General features: G+C 46.6%; 1 protein-coding gene across 6 annotated transcripts in view; it reads right to left on the bottom strand.

Annotated features, from left to right (window-relative positions):
- The window catches only part of LOC117354505 (gastrula zinc finger protein XlCGF57.1-like), a 65351-nt gene that overhangs the window by 26781 nt on the left and 13110 nt on the right, over positions 1–25460 (bottom strand). For 2 of the 6 annotated variants that reach the window (XM_033932157.1, XM_033932158.1), the window contains exon 1: positions 713–781. The exons of the other annotated variants lie outside the window; for them this stretch is intronic. In XM_033932157.1, the coding sequence (XP_033788048.1) occupies positions 713–736 (24 nt within the window). In that variant the 5' untranslated portion in view covers positions 737–781. Of the gene's footprint in view, positions 1–712; positions 782–25460 lie in introns of those variants that run through there. 6 annotated transcript variants of the gene reach the window in all.

The following is a 25460-nucleotide window of genomic DNA, read 5'->3' as shown; positions in this document are numbered from 1 at the left end:
CAGGCAGGCTGGCTGGCTGGCAGGCATCGGGGGGGGGGGGACAATGTCTGGAAGATAGTGATGGGGACATAGGAAGGAGGCACTGGGGCACTAAAGACATAGAAAGGGGCACTGAGGGCACTAAGCAGGACAGAAGCACTGGGGGTTCTAAGGACATAGGAAGGAGGCACTGGGGGCATTATGGACACATGAAGGAGGTACTGGGGGCACTAAGGACGTAGGAAGGAGTACTAAGGACATAGGGAGAGACACAGACAGAAAAAATGACAGACAGGCAGGCAGCGTCCAAGGAGAGAGAGAGAAAAAAAAATAGACAGACAGACATCTACTCTAGCACCCGTTAATGTAACGGGCTTAAACACTAGTTAAATTATATTATATTATAAGACTCATATTAGAGGGCAGAGCAGGCTTTGTTGGTGAGAAATTGATCATCTGCCTTCGTTTACTAATTGATTGTGTTATTCCCAGTCACCCAGGGGTGGGGGGGGGGGGTTTCTTCCTTTTGTGAAACAGGGATCAGAGAGTCTCACATCTACCTCCTTCAGAATTATCTAAGTCTGTGAGAAACATTTAAAAAGAGATCAGGTCAAATCCATCTGGGAAGCTCTCCAAGAGCAGCCCAAAGGCAGGAAGCCCAGTGGCCCGGCCCAGAAGGGTCTTTGGCTCATCCCCCCCCCCCTCCCCTCCCCTCCGGGGAAAGCTGTCCTACCCGCGCCAGCTCGGCCTCGGCCATCCTCTCTCCCTCCCTCTCTGCGGCGGCTTTGCGTTTGAAGCGGCAGGAAACGTGCAGGGTCGGGGGAAAGGAAGGGGGAGGACGGAGAGGTCGCCATCTTCCGATTGGCAAAGAGCTGTCGAGACTCCAGCCAGCTCCCTCCTGGCTGATTGGGAGGGGGAGATGGGGGATCAAACCCACATTTTAGATGTGAAGATCCGAATAGTTAAAAGAAATCGGCGGGACAATCCAAGCTGGGGGGGAGGGAGAGAGGGAGTGGAGGGGGGATAGGGAGGGGAGGGAGGGGAAAAAGGAAGGGGGGATCAAACCCACATTTTAGATGTGAAGATCTGAATAGCTAAAAGAAATCGGCGGGACAATCCAAGCTGGGGGGGAATTGGGAGAGAGGAAGTGGAGGGGGAGAGGGAGGGGAATCGAACCCACATTTTAGATGTGCAGATCCAAATAGCTAAAAGAAATCGGCGGGACAATCCAAGCTGGGGGGGAGGGAGAGAGGGAGTGGAGGGGGGATAGGGAGGGGAGGGAGGGGAAAAAGGAAGGGGGGATCAAACCCACATTTTAGATGTGAAGATCTGAATAGCTAAAAGAAATCGGCGGGACAATCCAAGCTGGGGGGGAATTGGGAGAGAGGAAGTGGAGGGGGAGAGGGAGGGGAATCGAACCCACATTTTAGATGTGCAGATCCAAATAGCTAAAAGAAATCGGCGGGACAATCCAAGCTGGGGGGGAGGGAGAGAGGGAGTGGAGGGGGGATGGGGAGGGAGGGGAAAAAGGAAGGGGGGATCAAACCCACATTTTAGATGTGAAGATCCGAATAGTTAAAAGAAATCGGCGGGACAATCCAAGCTGGGGGGAGAGGAGGTGGGAAGAGGAGGGAGGGAGGGAAGGGGCGCGAGGAAGGGGGATCAAACCCACATTTTAGATGTGAAGATCCAAATAGCTAAAAGAAATCGGCAGGACAATCCAAGCTAGGAGTGGAGGGGGGAGATGGAGGGGAAAAACGGGGAGGGGATTCGAACCCACATTTTAGATGTGAAGATCCGAATAGCTAAAAGAAATCGGCGGGACAATCCAAGCTGGGGGGAGAGGGGGTGGGAAGAGGAGGGAGGGAGGGAAGGGGCGCGAGGATGGGGGATCAAACCCGCATTTTAGATGTGAAGATCCAAATAGCTAAAAGAAATCAGCGGGACAATCCAAGCTGGGAGGAAAGGGGAGTAAGAGGAGGGAGGGAAGGGAGACGAGGAAGGAGAAGGGGGACAAACCCTCATTTTAGATGTGAAGATCCGAATAGCTAAAAGAAATCGGCGGGACAATCCAAGCTGGGAGGAGAGGAGGTGGGAAGAGGAGGGAGGGAGGGAGGGAGGGAAGGGGCGTGAGGAAGGGGGATCAAACCCGCTTTTTAGATGTGAAGATCCAAATAGCTAAAAGAAATCGGCGGGACAATCCAAGCTGGGGGGGAGGAGGGAGAGAGGGAGTGGAGGGGGGAGAGGGAGGGGAATCGAACCCACATTTTAGATGTGCAGATCCAAATATAGTACCTAAAAGAAATCGGCGGGCCAATCCACACTGAGAGGAGAGTGGGGTAAGAGGAGGGAGGGAAGGGAGACGAGGAAGGAGAAGGGGGGACAAACCCTCATTTTAGATGTGAAGATCCGAATAGCTAAAAGAAATCGGCGGGACAATCCAAGCTGGGAGGAGAGGAGGTGGGAAGAGGAGGGAGGGAGGGAGGGAAGGGGCGCGAGGAAGGGGGATCAAACCCGCTTTTTAGATGTGAAGATCCAAATAGCTAAAAGAAATCGGCGGGACAATCCAAGCTGGGGGGGGAGGAGGGAGAGAGGGAGTGGAGGGGGGAGAGGGAGGGGAATCGAACCCACATTTTAGATGTGCAGATCCAAATATAGTACCTAAAAGAAATCAGCGGGCCAATCCACACTGGGAGGAGAGGGGGGTAAGAGGAGGAAGGGAAGGGAGACGAGGAAGGAGAAGGGGGACAAACCCTCATTTTAGATATGAAGATCCGAATAGCTAAAAGAAATCGGCGGGACAATCCAAGCTGAGGGGAGAGGGGGGGAAGAGGAGGAAGGGGGGGCAAAGAAGGGGGGATCAAACCCGCATTTTAGATGTGAAGATCCGAATAGCTAAAAGAAATTGGCGGGACAATCCAAGCTGGGGGAAGAGGAAGGGGGGCAAAGAAGGGGTGGGATCAAACCCGCATTTTTGATGTGCAGATCCGAATAGCTAAAAGAAATCGTCAGGACAATCCAAGCTACAGATGCAGGGAAGGAGTAAAACACTGACCCCACAGATCTAAACCCCCACTTCCTTAAAAATCTGAGGTCTGTGCCACTTTTAGTCTCGGCATAAGTTATGGTTCTGACAGACCTCTATGACAATTTAGCCCTGATGGATGCTAATGCTTTTCCCTCCCTATGCCGAGACTAAAAGTGGCATAGACCTCAGGGCAAAAGTTTTGCCACTTTTAGTCTCAGCATAGGGAGGAACAAGCATTAGGATCTGTCAAAGCTAAATTGTCATAGAGGTCCCTCTTCACCATGAGGCAACTAAGACTCATCAGACTATACTTTCATCAACTTTTGCTCTGATTGTACAGTCGATGATCCTACCACAACTGGACTACTGTAATTCTGCCTACCTGGGAATCAACAGCCACTGATCCATAAAATGCAACTCAGACAAAACTTGAAAAAAATACGACTTGATATCAGCCTTCATCAGGCAACTACACTGGCTACCCAACCCAACACAAATAAAATTTAAAACTTCATGCATCTTATACCAAATAATTAATGGAAACTCAGCAGCTCCACTCATCCAGCTCTTCTCAAAGGCATGATCTACCTCCCACAGAACCCTTAACAGGATACTATTAAACCTTCCTTCAACAAGCGAATCTTTCACTCCATGCTCACCTTCCTAGGAGTGAAAACCTGGAATGACCTCACTGAAATGACCAGAACAGAACCCAACTACACCACATTCCAGAAAAAAATGAAAACCAACCTCTTTGACACTTGAACTTCTCAGATCTTCCCCTGCCCAAATATTCCCCCTTTTTTCCTCCTCCTCTCCCTCTCCCCCCCCCCCCCGTCTCTTCTGTTTGTAAGTCGCCTTGAGCCTGCCTAGGTATGTGCGACACAGAAATAGAAGATCAGATTAGATTAGGTCTGTCAGAGCCATAATCTACGCTGAGACTAAAAGTGGTACGGACCTCAGATTTTTCTGCCAGGTCTGCGTTTTACCCCTTCCCGGCTGCCCCTACCTGTGCAGGCTCTGCCTCAGCCATTCTCTCCCTTCTCAGTTTCTTTAGGAAGGATGATGAAACTTCAGGATGGCTGATGCTGGCATGGGGGCAAGAAGCTCCTGCAGGCAGCCATGTACTGGTGGGCAGAAAGCTGCTGCCAATGCAGGTTATCAGCCACAACTACCAACCAAGTCTGTGCCAGAGGGGCAGAGATCCAGGCCTGACTTGCTAAAGCTTATTAGTTTATTATTATTAGGATTTTTTATATACCGCCTATCAAGGTTTTCTAAGCGGGTTTACAATCAGATACTCAAGCATTTTCCCTGTCTGTTCCGGTGGGCTCACAATCTATCTAACATACCTGGGGCTGTGGAGGATTAAGTGACTTGCCCAGGGTCACAAGGAGCAGCGCGGGGTTTCTCTACGCAGGCTGTGACTCCTTGTGTTGGTTTTATTCAGATTCACCTAACTTTATTGGGATGACAATTTTACACCTGTTGCCTAAGTAAAACATTTACAGGTAGATTAAAAAAAAAAAATGTAGAGGGAAAGACTTGTATACAGCCTTTTTGTAGTTTTACAACCACACTCAAAAGCGGTTTACATACAGGTACTTTAAGCATTTTCTCTACCTGTCCCAGTGAGATCACAATCTGTCTGATGTACCTGGGGAATTGGAGGATTGACCTCAGAGTGCTAAGGCTGTAGCTTTAACCACTTCTTATTTTCTTCATTTGGATCCTTTTTCCATTCTTTAAAGGATAGGGTTTTTTTTGGCTCTACTAGCCTCTTTCACTTCACCTTTTAACCATGCCATTATTATTTCCTCTTATTTCCACCTTTGTTAATTTGTGTAATACATCTGATCTGGGCTTCCACAATGGTATTTTTAAATAACATCCATGCCTGGTTTACAGTCTTAACATTTGCAATGAATCCTTTTAGCATTTTTTAACCATTTTCCTCATTTTATCAGTCACCCTTTTGAAAATTAAATGATGCTACAGCTCAGATTTGATCACATTATGATCACTGTTTCCCAGCGGACCCAACAGTTACCTCCCGTACTATGCCTTGCATTCTACTAGTGTTCCCTCTAAGGTGAGCACATGAGCGATTGCTCACTATTTTCAGTGGTGTCGCTCATGCGCTTTCTCCAGTCGCTCACTCGAGGGCGAGGTGAGAGGAAGCGGTGGCGGCCTGTATTTTAAAGTTGAAATATGCAGCGGCGGCTCCTCTCAAGATCCCCGACTGCATCGGACTTCCGACGCAGGTGGGGATTCGTGAGAGGAGCCGCTGCCATGTCTTCAGTGTCATACGGGGGAGAGGGGGGGGGTGGTCCCCCCTGGCTGTGCACCCGCCCTAAGGCTGCAGTCGGAGAGGAAGTTCGGGTCAGTCAATCGCTGCCTGGCTGGGCGGAACTTCCTCTCTGACGGCAGAATTGACGTCGGGGGAAGCAAAGAGAGCTTGGGGCAGCCGCGGCAGTGGCTTTGGGGCCTGTTTCCCCCGATGGTTGCAGCGGTGGCTTTGGGGTCTGTTTCCCCCGATGGTTGTGGTGGTGGCTTTGGGGCCTGTTCCCCCGATGGTTGCGGCAGTGGCTTTGGGGCCTGTTTCCCCCAATGGTGGCAGCAGTAGCTTTGTGGAGGGTAGGGATAAAGAAAGGGGGCAGGCAGGGAGACAGAAGGGAAACAGAAAAAAAGAAAGGGGGCATCAAGAGAGAAAAAGAAAGGGCAGGGAGAGAGGAAGAAAAAGTTGGGGGAGGGAATGAGGTCTGGAGGAAAGGAAGCATACAGGCTGAAAGAAGGGAAGAAAGATTGGATGCACAGTCAGAAGATGAAAGTGCAACCAGAGACTCATGAAATCACCAGACAAGGTAGGAAAAATGATTTTATTTTAAATTTAGTGATCAAAATGTGTCTGAATTTATATATGCTGTCTATATTTTGCACTATGGCCCCCTTTTACTAAACCGCAATAGTGTTTTTTAGTGCAGGGAGCCTATGAGCGTCGAGAGCAGCGCTGGGCATTTAGCACAGTTCCCTGCGCTAAAAACTGCTATTGCGGTTTAATAAAAAGGGAGGGGGGGTATATTTGTCTATTGTTACTGAGATGACAATGCATAGAGTCATCTGCCTTGACCTCTTTGAAAAAAAACCCAGAATAGGAATGATAATTAACATTTTCTCAGCTTATAGTGTGCTTTGTGTTTTTTAATTTTATTGTTGGTAGATCATTTTGACTTGGTCATTTTAAAGTAGCTCGCAAGCCCAAAACGTTTGGGCACCCCTGAGCTAGAGCGTTGAAGCTGTGTATTTCTATTTTATCCCCCCTTTTACAAAACTGTGGAGCGTTTATTAGCGCCAGCCGTGGTGGTAGCAGCTCTGATGCTCAGAATTCTATGAGCGTCAGGACTGTTACCACCGTGGCTAAAATCCACACTACAGTTTTGTAAAAGAGTGAGGGGTTAGTTTGTGATGACATATTCCATACTAGGCGAAGGTGTTTTCTGTGTTCTGTGTGTTCGAAAGACATGGTTTTCTGTTAGGATTAACGGTGTAGGATTGATCTGTGCTGGTCTGGCTTGTTTAGTTTTACAATGGGTGTATTGATGTACTGCTCACTGCAATATGTAAGATGCTGCCTTTTCCTAGGTACTCATGTGTGACGTGTGGCTTGTTACTAAAAATCATGTTTTTCATACAGATGGGGGGTGCCAAAAAATGATGGGCCCCGGGTGTTACATATGCTAGGTACGCCACTGTATGTAAAGATACCAGAAAGCTGGCGAAGCAAAAACTTTAAGTAAATTGTTATTCTTCTAAGTTTTGAGTATTTAACCCTCCCACAATCTCACGGGCACTCGTTTCAAGTTTATTTAGATTTTGATTTAAACGCAATATCAAATATTTTCAATGCGTATAACAAAAATAAATTTGGGGAAATAAATAAAACCATTTGAACAATAAACATACAAACATATCCATAGATGATTAAAATTACATAAGGAGTACAAGGATAAACTACATTTGTTTAAAAATGCGTCCTCCGCGCCTGCTCATAAATTTGTGGAATATGTAACTTGTCGCTCATGCATATTTTTTTTTGCACACACCTCATCAATCCTTAGAGGGAACATTGCGGACCAAATCTAAAATAGCTCCCCCTCTTGTCGGTTCTTGAACCAGTTGCTACAAGAAGCAGTCATTTATGACGTCTAGGAATTTTACCTCCCTGATGTAACATTTAACCAGTCAATGTTGGGATAATTGAAATCACCCATTATTATACTGTTGACCACTTTGCCAGCTTTCTTAATCTCTGATCTAATCATGTCTGCTCATTCTGTCCCTGGGGATGGTAGTATAATTTTTCCTTTATATTCCTTCCCTTCATACATGGAATTTCTACCTATATGGATTACACAGTGTTATCTTCGTCATGTAGAATGTTTATTTTGTTTGATTCAGTTCCGTCTTTTTTTTTTTTTTTAATCGATTTTTTATTATCAAATAACACAGAACAGACCAATATGTCAGAACCACAGTAACAGAAGAAAACATCAGAAACAAAGTAGGAGATCCAACAATCCCACCCACACCACCCCCCCTCCCCAAACCCCCTAGACTGAAACGAGAAAAAGTGAGTGCAGTAGGCTTGGACTCAGATAGCCCACTGCCCAAGACAATGAGTAACACCAACACTGAAAGAAAGAAGAAAGAGAGTAAAGAAGAAGAAGAAAGAAAGAGAAAGAGAAGTATACCTGGCGCCCCTCAAGGATGGAAAACAAGCCCAGGTCTCAGAAAAAGTCACAAGGAATTTAGAATGTCACTTCTAGCCCGTGGTGATAATGAAAAAAGGTAAGAATCCCAGATCCGAAGAAAGAGTCGCCTTCGTCGTAAGCTATAAGACGCATCTTTACACTCCAGCAGCAGCAGAGCATGCAAACGATTCCTCCAGTCCCAAAAGGAAGGAGAAGGTTCCCCAATCCAAACAGATAGAATTACTTTCTTCCCCAAGACCCCCACCCGTCTCATAAACTGCCGCTGACCCGAATCAGACAAGCGAAAGGCCTCATACTTATCCAGCAAGAGACCAGCGGCAGAAAGAGGTAATGCATTGCCGAAGACGCCCTCCACATAAGTGACAACCTGCCGCCAAAAACGTTTAATTTTCACACAAGACCAGAAGGCATGGATAAACGAATGGGGTTGCTGGAGACACTTAGGGCATAAAGGAGAGTCCGTGTAACCCGAATAATATAACTGACTTTTCGTAAAATAGCCCCGATGAAGAACCCTAAACTGACACTCCCGTAGATCTGCATTAACGGAAATTCCCGGGATTCTTGCAATCAAGGAAGGGAGATCTAACGCGTCCCGTGCTATCCCCAGATCCTGGCACCAACGGGCGTGTAGGACAGCGCGGTCAGCCGGGCCCAATAATCGATGGAAGTCCTTATAAAGACCCGAAACTGTAAACCCATCTTCCAAGTAGGGATCCAGCAGCGCCGCAAATCTGTCCTCAATAGGAAAAGCCAAAGCGGCTCGGGGGAGGGATCGAACATAATGATGAAGTTGCCGAAACGCAAGAAAGTCGCCCACAGAGAAAACACCCGACCGGACCAGAGCATCCCAGGACAATAAAGAACCATCTGCCTGGAGAACATGGGTAAGTAACGTGAAGTCCCGGGATGCCAACTTACGAAAACTAGCAGTCTCCATGCCCGGGCTGAATTGCAGATTCCCCTGAATAGGTAAGTATCTAGTAATCGAGGGAGTACCATTCCAGGAGTCCAACACATAAGACCATATAACGCGTAGCGAGTGCAACAACAAACTCCCCCGAAGAGCCGCCGGCAAGGCAGATCGGGGCGTGTGCACCAAAGACAGAATATGCCAAGGTGCAAAAAATTCCTTCTCATAAAATTTTGGAGTAAAATCCTGACGATCCGAAAGCCACTCCCCCAAAAAACGCATCAAACAGGCAGCATTATATAACCGAAAATGTGGTAACCCCAGCCCCCCTCCTCCCCACGCGCCGAGCAGATAACGCAGCGCCACCCGTGGTCGCCGTCCCCCCCAACAGAATCGAGAAAGCATAGAATGTAACTTAGTAATATCCCGTTTCAAGAGCCATAAAGGGAGCAACTGCAAAGTATAAAGCCATTTTGGAAAAAGGACCATATTAAACAAATTGATCCTACCCGACAAGGACAGAGGAAGAGGAGACCAACGAGCAAAACACTCAGCCGAAGAACTGAACAAAGAATCAATGTTAACACGATATAACTCGGACGTACGAGGCGTCAGCAGAATCCCTAAATAACGAAATGAAGAAGAAGCCCATTGAAAGGGAAAGGGTCCAGGCCAAGAGTCCCGCAAAACCGAGGATGTAGCCAACGCCAGAGATTTATCAAGGTTAAGCTTAAAACCCGAATAGTCTCCATATTCCTGAAAAGTGGCCATCAGATTGGAAAGAGACATTGCGGGTTCCAAGATATGGACCAGGAGATCGTCCGCAAATGCCGAGATTTTAAATTCGGAAGAACCAATTCGAATACCCAAAATAGCTCCATTAAGCTGAATATCACGGATCAAAGGGTCTAACGACAGAGCAAAGAGCAATGGGGAAAGGGGGCAGCCCTGACGCGTGCCACGACATATGGGGAATGAAGGAGAACAAAGTCCATTGGCCCAAACAAAAGCTTTAGGAGAGTGATAAAGCACCCGAATCGCATCCTGAAAAAAGCCCGTAACGCCATACCGAGTTAAAACCTCAAATAAAAAATTCCAAGAGACCCGATCGAAGGCCTTTTCAGCATCGAAGCTGACCAATAGAGAAGAAAGTTGGGTTCTCTCCACGAATTCCAAAGACGCCAATATAGATCTAATGTTTTTCACACTAGTACGCCCCTGCACAAATCCCACCTGAGGGGAAGCAATCAACTCAGGAAGAACACAAGCCAATCGATTAGCCAAAACCTTGGCGAACAGCTTGGCCTCCACATTCAGCAACGAAATGGGGCGATAAGAAGAAGAGAGGGCTGCATCCTTATGGGGTTTCAATAGCACAACTATTTGAGCCGAAGTGAGAGACTCTGGAAGGGCACCCCCCTGAATGGCTGCTGTGAAGGTATCAGCTAAGACTGGAGCCACCGTAGGAAGTAGGAGTTTATAGAATTCCATCCGGAAACCATCTGGCCCGGGGGCCTTTAACAAGGTCCCCTTCTGTATGACGCCTGCCACCTCCTCAGCCGTTATAGGTGCATTAAGTTTAGCTACCGCCCTATCAGACAGGCATGGAAGGGAGAGGCCATCCAAATATGCCGTGCCGTCCATTAAATCAGATTGCTGTGAATAAAGCTTCCTATAATAGTCAAAAAACACTGCATTAATCTCAGCATCCGTCCTGACCAAACCCCCCCCTGCCGATCGAAGTTGCAAGATATGTGTACGTCCCGCCGAACGACGGACCACCTTTGCCAGAAGCGCCCCTCGTTGATTCCCGTGGCGAAAAAATTTATATCTATAATAAGCGAGCGACTTGACTGTTCTAGCATGCAGCAATTCCTGAAGCTTACACTGGGAGGCTAAGAGCTGGGAATGCAAAGAGGAAGCGTGAGATAGACTATAAAGCCGACGGAGGTTACCAATCCTACGTTCCAACTGTAAAAGCTCCCTATCCCGAGCACGACGTTGATGGCTGGAATATGCCATAATCTCACCGCGGAGGACCGCTTTCGCAGCCTCCCAGAAAAGCGTAGAATCAGCCCGATGGTCAATATTATGGAGTTGATAGTCAGACCATTTTTGAAGCAGGAATTCCTGAAATTTCGAGTCCTGATACAAACGGAGCGGAAATCGCCAACGGAAGGATCCCGGTGGAGAGACATCCAAATGCAAGATTAACAAAAGCATGGCATGATCGGATACGTCAAAGGAACCAATCGTGGCCGATTCAATCTGAGAAAACAAAGCGCTAGAGGTCAGCCAGTAATCAATCCGGGATAAGGATGCATGGGCTCTAGATATATGAGTGTAGTCACGCTCTCCTGGGTGAAGCGTCCGCCAAACATCAATAACGTCCAAGGATGAACAAAGTAAAGAAATACCTTTAGTAGGATGCATCCGATCCTGGGGAGCAGGAATTGATTTATCCAGCAAGGGGTCATGAACACAATTAAAATCCCCCCCCACGAGCAAGGGCACATCCGACTGTTGGCCAAGAAGGCGAATAAGTGAGGAGAAAAATCGAGAGTCATAGTTGTTAGGAGCATAAACATTACAAAGAATCAGGGGCCGACGATTAACTAATGCCTTGGCGATGATATACCTACCTCCAGGATCCGTCCACTGCTGTTGAATAACAAAGGGTAGCCCCTTCCGAATCAAAATCAAAACCCCGGCCTTACGGTTGTTCGCAGGTGCCCCCAAATGCTGACCAACCCACCAGGTCTGAAGTTTAGCATGCTCCGCCGCTGACAGATGCGTCTCCTGCAGGAAGACCAAATCAGCTCTCTGACGGTTCAGGGCTCTCAAAATCTTATGTCGTTTAATAGGCGAAGTGACACCATTTATATTCCAGGAAATACATCTAAGAGGCTTCATAAGAAAAAGGATATAGACAAAAATCAGGCAAAAATCCAGAAAGAAAACCGAGAGCAAGGCCGTCCCAGCCAGCGACCAGCTCCCAGAACCTCAATCTAGACCCGAGCATCCACCAAAGGATAAAGGCCAACCACAGGGCACCAGGAATACGGAAGAAGAAAAAGAAAAGAAGAAGAAAGAGAAAGAGGAAAGAATAGAGAGAGAACAGAAGAAACCCCCAGCATATCCACCCCCCCATCCCTCCCCCCGCCGCCCCTTCCCCATCCCTCATGCGACCCACTAGTGGTCCAAGGGTCCTGTGGATCAGCTCCCAACTCCCCCTCCCAGCAAACCATACCTATAAGAACCACCCCCAGCCACTCATAGCAATCCCACCGATACACACCCAAATTGAAAGCACCCTTGAATCCCACCCAACCCATACAGAAATAAGTCCTATAACACGTGTGATGTCCAAGAGCAGGTTGAGCAGTAAAATGGACAACCACAAGTCGTAACAATGTAATGCTCTAAAACACTATATAGTGGCGTAAAGAGCCTCCATATGTGCCACCAAAACCACCCACCCAACATGCAAACATTCCCACCCTTATCCTTTCCAAACACACCACTCCCTCAACCGGTCAACAACTGCAAGAAGGAAGTATCCCCCCCTTCAATAAAGAACATAGCATCCCCTTCAACACAACCAGGCTCTCCCCCCCAACCATCCATACCGTCCCCGAAAGAAGGAAAAGAAATGTCCCACAGAAGTCCATAGCAAGCCATCGCCCCCGGCTCCATGACAAGGCCTTCAAGCCAGCAAAAAGAAGGCACTGCAACGATCAGGCCCCCGCATGAGCAGGCCAGCAGGTACGAAGGCCCCCAGGAGATATCAAGCTGAGGCAGTACATAGGGCTCTGTGCATCAAACTAGTTCAACCTAAACCAGAATAACGAACTCCAAAGCAGTTAAGGAGCTGGGTCTGGTGCCTGCATGGAATGTAGGAATCGAAGAGCTTCAGCCGCCACAGTAAAGAAGCGGGTCTGACCAGCATGCCTGATCCGCAAGCAGGCAGGATACAGCAGAGCAAAAGGAACTTTCATCCGATACAGCTGGGAGCAAATGGGGGTGAATTCCTTCCGTCTGGCTTGCAAAGCAGGAGAATAATCTTGGAAACACAGCACCCTGGAGTTGTCATACATCAGGGGCCCCGAAGTACGGATAGCTCGCAGAATTTCTTGTTTATGGGCCGAGTTCAATAACTTGAGTATGACAGTGCGAGCTCTTGAGCCAGGCTCACCCAGCGGGCCCAAGCGATGCGCGCGTTCTATTCTCAGGGGACCATGCGCTGTTGATAGTGTTAAAGAACGCTGCAGCCAAGTTTCCAGAAAGGAATGGAGCTCACCATCCTTCACAGATTCAGGCAGGCCAATCAATCGTAGGTTCCCCCGGCGAGACCGGTTCTCAAGGTCCTCGAGTTTAGCTTCCATGGCGACAAGCTGAGCCCTCATTTGCTGGTGGTCCCCTTCACGCTGCTGCACTCGATCTTCCAGAGTGGTGAGACGCTGCTGGTAGGAGGAAAACTCTCCCTGCAACGTTTCCAGCCGAGTGTCCACAGAGTCTAATTTATTCACGATGGGCTGTAGTTTTGAGGTCAGGGATCCCTCCAGCAACAGCTTCACCTCTGCCACAATCTCGGACACCCACGCGGTCGGCGCCGGGAGCGGCGGTGGAGACTCGCGGTCGGCCATCTTGGAGTCACCCACGCGGCCGCGATCCCTCTCCCGGCGGGGCAGCCTACTTGTCATAAAGCCCCGAAATCTGCAAAACACCGCCGAAACGCAGCAGCGATGTAATCGCCGAGATGCAGTGGCGAAAGCGCGGCTCTCCGGGGTCAAAAAAAAGCTGATGGTGGGAACGGGATCGGGAGCTTACCCCACCGACGTCTGCTCAGCAGCTCGACATCACGTGACCCCCAGTTCCGTCTTTTAACATATAGCACAACCCTCCCTCCAATTTGATCTACTCGATCATTGCAAAATAATTTGTACCCAGGTAACACAGTGTCCCATTGATTGTCCTCCTTCCACCAGGTCTCCGAGATGCTTATTATATCTACCTCATCATTCAGTGCTATATACAACTCTTTATAATTATCTTTTCCATTTATTCTGGCACCAACGTCAGACTCACAGGTCTATAGTTTTGTTACTCTAATTTATCTAATATTATATGGTATTGCTCCCAGTTATGTGCAGAGCCTGGTGGATCTCTCCCCTTGTAATGCTAAAATGGGCACAAAAGAATATCTAATACTCAAACAATCCTAAATGTAAATAAAATAATATATGAATCAGTTCACTCTGCTGGTTTTACATACCACCCCACCCCACCTTTCGCTAAACCGCAATAGCGGTTATTAGTGCAGGGAGCTGCGCCGAATGCGCCACGCTGCTCCCGAAGCTCATAGGAACTCTATGAGTGTCAGGATCAGCGTGGAGATTTCAGCGCAGCTCCCTACGCTAATAACTGCTATCACGGTTTAGTAAAAGGGGGGATACTTAGGTAAAAAAATGGTGGAATTACTTCCCCTGGAAATAAGGAGTCAAGGAAATTATTTGATTTTTCATAGCTAGTTAAAAACATCTCTCTTTCAGAGGATTTTAATGGCTAAGGGACAAAGTTTCTTTGCATCTTCTCTGTCATCTCTACACGTGTATGTACTTTTGTTCTTTTTATGAATTTTATGCCCGTTTTATTTTTTGTACACAATATATATATTTTTTTAATTTAAATTGTAAGCCACATTGAAACCAAAACAGTTTTGGATAAAGTGGGATATAATTGTTAATTAATGAAATAAAAAAAAAATAAATCGTGCCAACATTTGCATCTCCTATTTCCCGATCTATTGACTTAGAGAAGTTTGCTTATATAAAAGCTACAACTTACCTATTTTAGTTAAGACCACTTTGTTTGAGAAATTCATTACCTAACTTAGTAAATACACTTGTTACAACATTAAAAATTCCTATGTGATTGTACGCTCGCCGACTGTCCAGTTTCTCCTTGTGTAAACCACCTAGAACTGCTGGTGATGGCGGTATAGAAGAATAAAGTTATTAATATTAGTTTACCCCCCTTTTACAAAACAGTATCAAGGTTTTAGCACTGGCCGCAGCGGTAACAGCTCCGATGCTCATAGGAATTCTATAAGCGTTGGAGTTGTTACTGCCGCGACCAGCACTACAAACCGCAATACTGTTTTGTAAAAGAGGAGGTTGAGCTTCTCTCATTTTGTAAATGGTTTGTATACGAGGGCAGTGTTATAGGTCTCCTGCCTCAGTCACAAATCATAATCACTCCTACATATGGATTTGGATTTTCGATTAATTACTTGTCTTTACAAACCCAAGCTCAAAGGGTTCTACTCAGGTTTAACAGGTATTTCCTTAGCTCCAAAGGGCTTACAATCAAAGTTTGTACCTGAGGCAATGCAGAGTGAAATACTGTAATTTGCCCAAAGTCACAAGAAGAGTCACTGGGATTTGCGCAATGGCTTATTTACTGCTCTCACTGGTAAAAGTTTCAAGTTTATTAAAATTTGATTGCTAGCTTTCCATAAAATTCTAAGCGATTTACAATTAAAGGAGTCCTTTTACTAAGGCGTGCTAGCCATTTTAACGCTTCCATTACAGTCTATGGCAGGGGTAGGGAACTCCGGTCCTCGAGAGGCGTATTCCAGTCGGGTTTTCGGGATTTCCGCAATGAATCTGCATGAGATCTATTTGCATGCACTGCTTTCAATGCATATTCATTGGGGAAATCCTGAAAACCCGACTGGAATATGTCTCTCGAGGACCAGAGTTCCCTACCCCTGGTCTATGGATATACCAATCACTTGACATGGAGCTAATTATACCATATAAATAGCGTGTTATATATACACAACATATATTCACTCAACACCCGCTATTATTAAACATAGTAACATACATAGTAACATAGTAGATGACGGCAGATAAAGACCTGAATGGTCCATCCAGTCTGCCCAACCTGATTCAATTTAAAATTTTTTCTTCTTAATCCAAAGCTCTACCCGGTACTGTGCTTGGGTTCCAACTGCCGAAATCTCTGTTAAGACTTACTCCAGCCCATCTACACCCTCCCAGCCACTGAAGCCCTCCCCAGTCCATCCTCCACCAAACAGCCATATACCGACACAGACCGTACAAGTCTGCCCAGTACTGGCCTTAGTTCAATATTTAATATTATTTTCTTATTCTAGATCCTCTGGGTTCATCCCACGCTTCTTTAAACTCAGTCACAGTTTTACTCTCCACCACCTCTCTGGGGAGCGCATTCCAGGCATCCACTACCCTCTCCGTAAAGTAGAATTTCCTAACATTGCCCCTGAATCTACCACCCCTCAACCTCAAATTATGTCCTCTGGTTTTACCATTTTCCTTTCTCTGGAAAAGATTTTGTTCTACGTTAATACCTTTCAAGTATTTGAACGTCTGAATCATATCTCCCCTGTCTCTCCTTTCCTCTAGGGTATACATATTCAGGGATCCAGTCTCTCCTCATACGTCTTCTGGCGCAAGCCTCCTATCATTTTCGTCGCCCTCCTCTGGACCGCCTCAAGTCTTCTTACGTCCTTTGCCAGATACAGTCTCTAAAACTGAACACAATACTCCAAGTGGGGCCTTACCAATGACCTGTACAGGGGCATCAACACCTTCTTCCTTCTACTGACTATGCCTCTCTTTATACAGCCCAGCATCCTTCTGGCAGCAGCCACTGCCTTGTCACACTGTTTTTTCGCCTTTAGATCTTCGGACACTATCACCCCAAGGTCCCTCTCCCCATCCGTGCATATCAGCTTCTCTCCTCCCAGCATATACGGTTCCTTCCTATTATTAATCCCCAAATGCATTACTCTGCATTTCTTTGCATTGAATTTTAGTTGCCAGGTATTAGACCATTCCTCTAACTTTTGCAGATCCTTTTTCATATTTTCCACTCCCTCTTCGGTGTCTACTCTGTTACAAATCCTGGTATCATCTGCAAAAAGGCATACTTTCTGGAAACGTCAATCGCTCCTCCTAAACTTACTTGCTCCACTTCATCACTTCATCATGCTTCTATTCTTTTCTCTCCTCTCTTCTACCTTCCAAAGTATTTAGATCAATGCTGTCTTGTTAAAATGTTTATTTTATTTTTATTTTTCCTCTAACTCTACTTTTCACTTCTCTATTACCCTCCAGGTACTTTAGTTAGATTGTGAGCCTTCGGGACAGTAAGGGAATTTTTCAAGAACCTTTCTTATTTCTAATCTTAATGTATATTTTCTGTAAACCGCTTAGAACCTAACGGATGTAGCGGTATATAAGAAATAAATTACATTACTTTTCCTTCTAACCCTTCAGCAATGTCACTCACAAACATATTGAACAGGCTTGGCCCCAGCACCGAACCCTGAGGGACTCCACTACTCACCTTTCCTTCCTTCGAGCAACTTCCATTAACCACCCTCTGTCATCTGTCAGACAGCCAGTTTCTGACCACTTTGGGTCCTAACTTCAGCCCTTCAAGTTTGTTCAACTCTATTAATTTAATTTTCAAACATTTATTATTTTGTTATCTACTTATGTAATATATTACGTCACAATACCATACACCAGGGGTAGGGAACTCCGGTCCTCGAGAGCCATATTCCAGTTGGGTTTTCAGGATTTCCCCAATGAATATGCATGAGATCTATTTGCATGCATTGCTTTCAATGCATATTCATTGGGGAAATCCTGAAAACCCAACTGGAATATGGCTCTCGAGGACCGGAGTTCCCTACCCCTGCCATATACAATATCAATCACCCCTCACTTATAAATGAAACCCTCCCATTCCTCTCAATCACCCCAAAATTCATTCATTCGTTGTTCATTCTCTGTGCAAAAATTTGCCTTGTTGTTCAACCACAATCTTCTGGTCTCAAGTTTATTTTATGGATACTTTTCCAAATTCATTGTTTTATCCATGTTCCTCTTCAAAAGCAAACACAATCAATTCAGCTTTCATGGGGTGATTGAAAGGAATGGGAGGTTTTTTGATGTTTTGACCGAGCAACAGCTTTATCAGCGGCAAATCAATGAGCAATATTGAAGTCTAACTGGCAAGTCAATAAGCCTTTTCATTACCCTTGAAGAAGCCCATTGGTGCGAAACGGACTGGGCCTCCGTCGGGTTATTAAGATAAGTGCTTAACAGTATTTTCTAATTAAGTAAGACAAAAAATTATATGGAATTGAATTATTAATTGCTGGTCATTCAATGCTCATCTATAAGAAGAAAAAATTGATATATATTATATTATTTATTTAAATATCTATCACGAAAGCAAATTTAAAAATTTAATCAAAAATTTATTATACTCAAGGGTTTTTGACCAGTGATGATACCCAACCCCGAAAAAGTTGTGACTTCATTGATCACACTCTTGGGGTATTTTGAGGTCTTTTTTCCCTTGATTTAAATTACATTATAAACACAACCAGTGTTCCTCTTCAAAAGCAAACACAATCAATTCAGCTTTCATGGGGTGATTGAAAGGAATGGGAGGGTTTCATTTATAAGTGTGGGGTGACTGATATTGTGTATGATATTGTGACATAATTTATTACATAAGTATCTACTATAATAAAACGCTAAGCACGCGTGCGCACTCTTACCCCCGTGTTACCCTGATCCCTGATCTGTAGGTCCATGGCCGGCAGGAGTGCACATGCGCATCAGACAAATTGGAAAAGCTTTGGCCTCCCTGCTCTCCACCTCACGCAGTCCTCCATCCAGCAATAACGGCACTACCGGCCGAAGTTTGCTTTTAAGTTAAAAACCGCTGCAGCGGGTCCTCTCACGAGCCGCACCTGCGTCGGAGGATTCCGACAAAGGTGTCGATCGTGAGAGGAGACGCCGTGGCACCTTTAAACTTAAAAGTAAACTTCGGTCAGAAACGGCCCCACACTCGCGGCTCGGCACCCTACACCAGCCATGCTGTCATCCTCGGCATGACCCCTTAGCGCGAGCCGGCCCTTACACCTGCAGCTCAGGCACCACAGAAGCCGCGGTGGGGGCGACGTAATCCTTCTACTGAGCATGAAAGTGCGCAACCCGGTCCTTGGGCCGCAGATTGGACACCCCTGTTGTATAGAGTATGCCCTTGGACTATAATTCTGTAGTTCTCTGCAATAGGCTCCCTCAGAGTACATGTACAGCCCTATGGTTTATGGGACTCTTCCTATTGGTTGGTTGCTTGCTCTGAAAGCATGCTGGGATAGCGCCCCCCCCCCCCTTTCTTTCTTGATTCCTTGAGAGTACGGCAGAAGCAGCTCTCCAATTCACTAGTGCACATCTTCAAAACCACTGTAATTCCATCTAGTCTTTTTACCTGCTCTTAATGTATCTACCATTCTTACTTCTACTCTGTCTCTCCTATTTTTATTGTAAACCACAGCATTACCACTTAGCGTGTGCTGAAATTAATCTCCCAGTCCTCCTAGTCTAAGGTGCATTGGTTGAGACTGGTGGACTCTGGTAGCAGAGGCTACAATTCTTTCTAAACAACTGAACTGTTAAGTCATTTTTTTTTTTTCTCCTCGTTTTGAATTACTACATAAAAACATAGAATATGACGGCGGAAAAGGGCCTTCGGCCCAACAAGTCTGCCCACTCAAATAACCCTCCCCTCTAAGTTCTTCTTTGAAGTGAACCCACCTGTTGATCCCATTTGCTCTTAAAGTCAGTCACGTTACTAATAATAATAACTTTATTCTTCTATACCGCCTCAATCGTGCGACTTCTAGGCGGTTCACAACAAAGACAGCTAGACAATCAGCGAGTTACAACATGTAGATAGACAGTGAATTTACAGCATACAGAATCTTAAAAATGCAGCGTATTACAATATACAATTTGTTTAGAATTTCAGAGGGGGACATAGTAGGAAAAAGAAATGGAGGTGGAGTTTGGAGTAGTTAATGTTTAGTTCATATGTCCTCAACTACCTGAAGTGGAAGATCGTTCCAACGGTCAACCACCCTTTCGGTGAAGAAGTACTTCCTAGTGTCACTATGAAATTTCCCGCCCCTGATTTTTAGCGGATGTCCTCTTGTCGCTGTAGGGCCTGTAAGGAAAAAGATGTCTTCTTCCACCTCAATACGGCCAGTAACGTATTTGAACGTCTCTATCATGTCACCCATAGAAACATAGAATACTACGAGTACATTAATAAAAGAAGATTTGCTTAAGAAATGAAAGGCTATTCTGGTTATCGGACTGATCTCTACCCAACCCCTTTTCTAGAATCTGCTTGCAAATGTACTAACTGATTACAACTTATTGTGAGCCGCAATGATTCCTTGTAGAAAATTGCATCTGGTCTGGTATATGCATAGAGTACTGGGTTTAAATTGTCCAATACAGCCTATGCAGCTAAATGGACTCGTGATCTACAAGCTCCTATTACAGTAGAATTGTTGAAAAGGAGCCTACGGCTGGGCACCAAGCTGTTTATATCTGCAGTGGACAGAGAACATTATAAGTTTGTGCTAAGAGCACACTTTGCACCAAATAGGGCACTTCGGGCTCATTTAATACCTGCAGATACTTGTCCTAAATGCACTGCACCACATGCTATGTTGGGACACATGTTCTGGACTAGAGAGTTGCACGGGGACAGAAATCCCACCCATCCCCGCCCATCCCCACCAGGATCCTCTCCGTCCCTACCAGGATCCTCTCCGTCCTCACCCATCCCCACAAGGAATTACTTCCATCCCCGACCGTCTCCATAAAAAGCAGCAATTACTTCTGACAGGATCAATTCCACAGTTTCTTTTGTGTTTGCGCTGCTGTTTTCCTTGTGGAATCTCTTTAGTTTTCTGTTCAGGTAATTAACTTATAAACCCCCCTCTTTTACTAAGGCTGACGTGTCTATTATATTATATGGACGAACCTTGCTTCCAAAGCCTTCCATCCCCGTGGGAGTCCCATTGGCCAGAGGGGGGTCCCCGTGGGAGTCCCGTGGGTTAGGGGGGGGATTCCCGCAGTAACCCTGCGGGACCCACGGGATTCCCGCGATCCCCGTTCCCATGCAGACCTCTATTCTGGACCTGTCCCTCTATCATGGCGTTTTGGCGTCAGCTTATTCTATGGATGGGACGCATTTGGAACTGTACTTGGAGGTTGCAGCCTACATCTCTCTTTACTTTAACATTTCCTATGGTCCTGGTGCGATCAGGATGCACTTCTTTAGCTCATAAAGCCCTTTATGTGTTTCAAGTTTCAAGTTTATTAAAAAAAAAATTTTAACCACTTAAATCTGGTTTCTAAGCGGCGTACAATATAAAAGTTACATAAAAACAAATTTAAAAGTTAGGGATACTAAACAATACCAAAAGACGCATAATAAGACATTTGGACTAACTTCAAACAATAGGGAAGAGAGGAGAGAACTACAATCGTGAGAGAAAGAACACAATAAGAGGGAAAAAGACAATAGGTTAGGGTAAAAAGCAATAAAGCTTGATTTTGTCCTTAAGAGGACAGTTATTGTCCAAAAGCATCCTGGAACAAGAATCCTTTTAATTTTGATTTAAATTGATTTATAGCGGATTCACTGCGCAACTGATTGGGCAGCAAATTCCAAAGAGAAGGGCGGTAACCCCAAAATTATTGGAACGCAACGTGTGGATTGATTTTAATGATGGTATGACAAGAAGGTTCTGCGACAATGAATGAAGCCATTTTGAAGGACTATAAGGAATTAAAAGTCTATCAATGAATTCTGGTTGATTATTTATAGTCAAATGATTTTTATTATTATTTCAACCAGAACGTACAAATAGAAGTTGCATACAAATCCAGAGAATAACAGTGCTAGTTCACCCCCTCCCCTCCCTCCCATCCCTCCCTTCCCTCCCCCCCCAAAAAAAGTCCAATGCCACTACCAGGACTGAGAGTGTAAAATAGTCCTAACAATTCAAGAGTCTACTGCGAGCATATGGTGTGAGGTCCTGCCAGAAGCATTCCCAGGTCTGACAGAATTTGCGGCCCAGTCCACAATCTAAATCCCCCACCAGTCGCCGCTCCAGCGTCGCATGAACAATCATCAACGCTCTCCATTGAGCGTAGGAAGGGGGATCACGGGACAACCAGTTAGTAAGAATTGCCTTCTTGCCCATCAAAAGCACTAAGAACATAAGCAGTGCCTCTGCCGGGTCAGACCAGAGGTCCATCCCGCCCAGCAGTCCGCCCCCGCGGCGGCCCAACAGGTCATGACCTGCCTTAATCACCAGAACGGGCCCCTTGCCCCCTAGGTTTCTCATCGAAGTCCTATCTTCCCATCAATGTCCTAACCCTCCGGCCTTGCACCTGCACGACCTGGTGAGCTGTCTATACTTATGCAACACCCCAGCACCTCCCTCAGTACCCCACGATCCCCTTTTCCCTCAGGAATCTGTCCAATCCCTGTTTGAATCCCTGTACTGTACTCTGCCGGATCACTTCCTCCAGGAGCGCATTCCATTTGTCCACGACCCTTTGGGTGAAGAAAAACTTCCTTGCATTTGATTTGAACCTATCTCCCTTCAGTTTCTCTGAGTGCCCCCTCGTACCTGTCGTCCCTTTTAGTCTGAAGAACCTGTCCCTGTCCACCCTCTCTATGCCCCTAAGTATTTTGAAGGTCTCTATCATATCCCCCCTGAGCCTCCTCTTTTCCAGAGAGAAGAGCCCCAGTTTATCCAGCCTCTCAGCATATGGGCAGTTTTCCAGCCCTCTTACCAGTTTCGTTGCCCTCCTTTGGACTCTCTCAAGAACTGCCATGTCCTTCTTGAGGTGCGGCGACCAATATTGAACGCAGTATTCCAGATGTGGGCGCACCATCGCTCGATACAGCGACATGATGACTTCCCGCGTCCTGGTTGATATGCCCCTCTTGATGATGCCCAGCATCCTGTTGGCTTTCTTCGAGGCTGCTGCACACTGTGCGGATGGTTTCATGGATGGATCCACTAGCACACCCAAGTCTCTCTCAAGTCCGGTGTCTTCCAGCAATCTCCCCCCCATTTTATACTCGAACAACGGGTTCTTTTTCCCTATGTGCATGACCTTGCATTTATCTACGTTAAAGCGCATTTGCCATTTGTTTGCCCAGTCCTCCAGCTTATCGAGGTCCCTTTGCAGTTCCTCACACTCCTCCCTGGTCCTAACTCTGGCGCAGAGCTTGGTATCGTCTGCAAATTTTATAACCTCACACTTTGCCTCCATTTCCAGGTCATTGATAAATATGTTGAAGAGTAGCGGCCCCAGCACCGATCCCTGCGGCACACCGCTCGTGACTCCCCGCCAGTCAGAATATTGGCCCTTTACTCCGACCCTCTGTAGTCTACCTGACAGCCAGTGCTTGATCCATCTGTGTACATCCCCGCCCACCCCGTGGTTCCACAGCTTCCTAAGCAGCCTTTCATGTGGCACCTTGTCAAAGGCCTTTTGAAAATCGAGGTAAATGATGTCTATGGGTTCCCCTTTGTCCACCTGACTGCTTATTCCCTCAAAGAAGTACAGAAGGTTTGTCAGGCACGACCTTCCCTTACAGAATCCGTGCTGGCTTGTCCGCAGTAGGCCATTTTTCTCGATGTGCTCGCAAATGCTGTCCTTGATCATTGCTTCCACCATCTTCCCTATAACTGAAGTCAGGCTCACCGGCCTGTAGTTCCCGGGGTCACCTCTCGATCCCTTCTTAAAGATAGGTGTGACATTCGCCAGTTTCCAGTCCTCTGGTACCTCTCCAGTTTTCAAGGATAGGTTGCAAACATGCTGGATTGCGCCCGCTATTTCCTGACTTAGTTCCTTTAGAACCCTTGGGTGGATCCCGTCCGGTCCCGGTGATTTGCCGCTTTTCAGTCTGTCAATCTGCTTGAGGACATCCTCCCGACTTACCTCTATATGCCCCAATCTTTTGGCCTGCTCCCCACTCATGAGCTCCTCTGAGTCCGGTATATTGGACGTGTCCTCGCTCGTGAAGACCGACGAGAAGAACGTGTTCAACCTCTCAGCTACCTCTTTATTCTCCTTAATCACTCCCTTCCTATCCCCATCGTCCAATGGCCCCACCTCCTCTCTCACTGGTTGCTTCCCCTTTACGTAACTGAAGAATGCCTTGAAGTTTTTCGCCTCCCTGGCCATCCCCTCCTCGTATTTCCCTTTTGCTTTTCTAATCTCTCGGTGGCATTCCTTTTGGCATTTCCTGTGCTCCTGGTGATTTTCCTCCGTTGGATCCCTTTTCCATTTCCGGAAGGACACTTTCTTGTCACTGATTACCTTCTTTACTTCATGTGTCATCCAAACCGGGTCTTTTGACCGCTTGTTCTTGCGGCCTTTCCTGAAACTGGGGATGTACAGTTTTTGCGCTTCCTGCAGTGTGTCCCTGAGAAGGGTCCAGGTGCTCCCTACAGTCTCCATCCTAAAGCCGTTCCTGAGCTTCCTCCCCACCATTTTCCTCATAGCAACATAGTTCCCTTTCCTGAAGTTGAGCACAGTCGTTGCGGTCCTCCCCACTATGGGTGACCCCCTTTCTAATGTGAATCTGATCATGTTGTGATCACTGTTGCCTAGTGTTCCTCCCACTTCTACCCCTCTTGCAGGCCCCCCTAATCCGTTAAGGATGAGGTCAAGAGTAGCATCCCCTCGCGTCGGTTCCTTGACTAGTTGCTCCATGAAGCAGTCCCTCACAGCTTCTACGAATACTGCTTCCCTCGTGGAGTTGGAGTGTCCCGTACTCCAGTCTATCCCCGGGTAGTTGAAGTCCCCCATCACTGTTACACTTCCAGTCCTGCATTCCTGTCTCAGTTCTGCTTCCAAGTCTTGTCCTATTGTTTCTGACGCACCAGGCGGGCGATAATACAGCCCCAGCTTTATGTCTGCACTCTTCTTTCCCGGCAATTTGACCCATAGCGATTCTAGCTCCTCTGCCTTTGTTGCCGTATCGATCCCAATCGAGTAGATATAGTCCTTTATATACAGCGCTATGCCTCCCCCCTTCTTGTGGGTCCTGTCCCTCCTGTAGAGCTTGTACCCTGGCAGCGCCACATCCCATTGATTTTCCTCTGTCCACCAGGTTTCTGTAATTCCTATTATATCCAGGTCCTCCCCCTTGGCCATGACTTCCAGTTCACCCATCTTAGCCACTCTAGTGACAAAAGCTGACATTCCTTTGGGTTTGGGCGCAGCTATATTATAAAGTCCAAATAAAGCTTTCGGTTGTGGGAGCCAACGCCTCCCCCAAAGCTGCGTAATATAATGCCCTAAATGTCGCCAGAACTGTTGAATTTTGGGGCAATTCCAAAGCATATGCCCCAACGAAGCATGAGCTTGTGCACATTTCGGGCAAGAGTGAATTGTAGTAATCCCCATCCGGGCTGCTCGTTCCGGCGGGATATAGAGTCTCAAAACAAGTTTTAACTGCATTTCCCAGTGGACAATATTAGGAGACACCTTCAGAATGTTTTTCAGCGTCCTCTGTAGCTGTTGGGCCGTTAGCGTGCAGTGCAAGACCTCAGCCCATGTTGCCGCTAAGATGGCCAAATTAGTGCCAGAGTGTCCATCCCGGATCCCCACGATGTGAAAGCAAAGCGGAATCCGCTGTTGTGCAGAAAGGCTAAAGAGTTCTGAAAGAGCCTCCCTGTTATCTTCCTCAAGATGGTGCGCTGGAAGAGATTGAACGTAATGTCGGATTTGGTAGTATGCAAAAAAATCATTGGGTGTTAAAGTAAATGTCCGACATAAGTCAGCAAAAGTTGCCAGTCTCCCCTCCTCGG

Source organism: Geotrypetes seraphini, chromosome 2 (genome assembly GCF_902459505.1).
Source record: "Geotrypetes seraphini chromosome 2, aGeoSer1.1, whole genome shotgun sequence".
NCBI lineage: Eukaryota > Metazoa > Chordata > Amphibia > Gymnophiona > Dermophiidae > Geotrypetes > Geotrypetes seraphini.
Note: the sequence above shows the minus strand (reverse complement) of the source record. Positions and strands in the feature narration are given on the sequence as shown.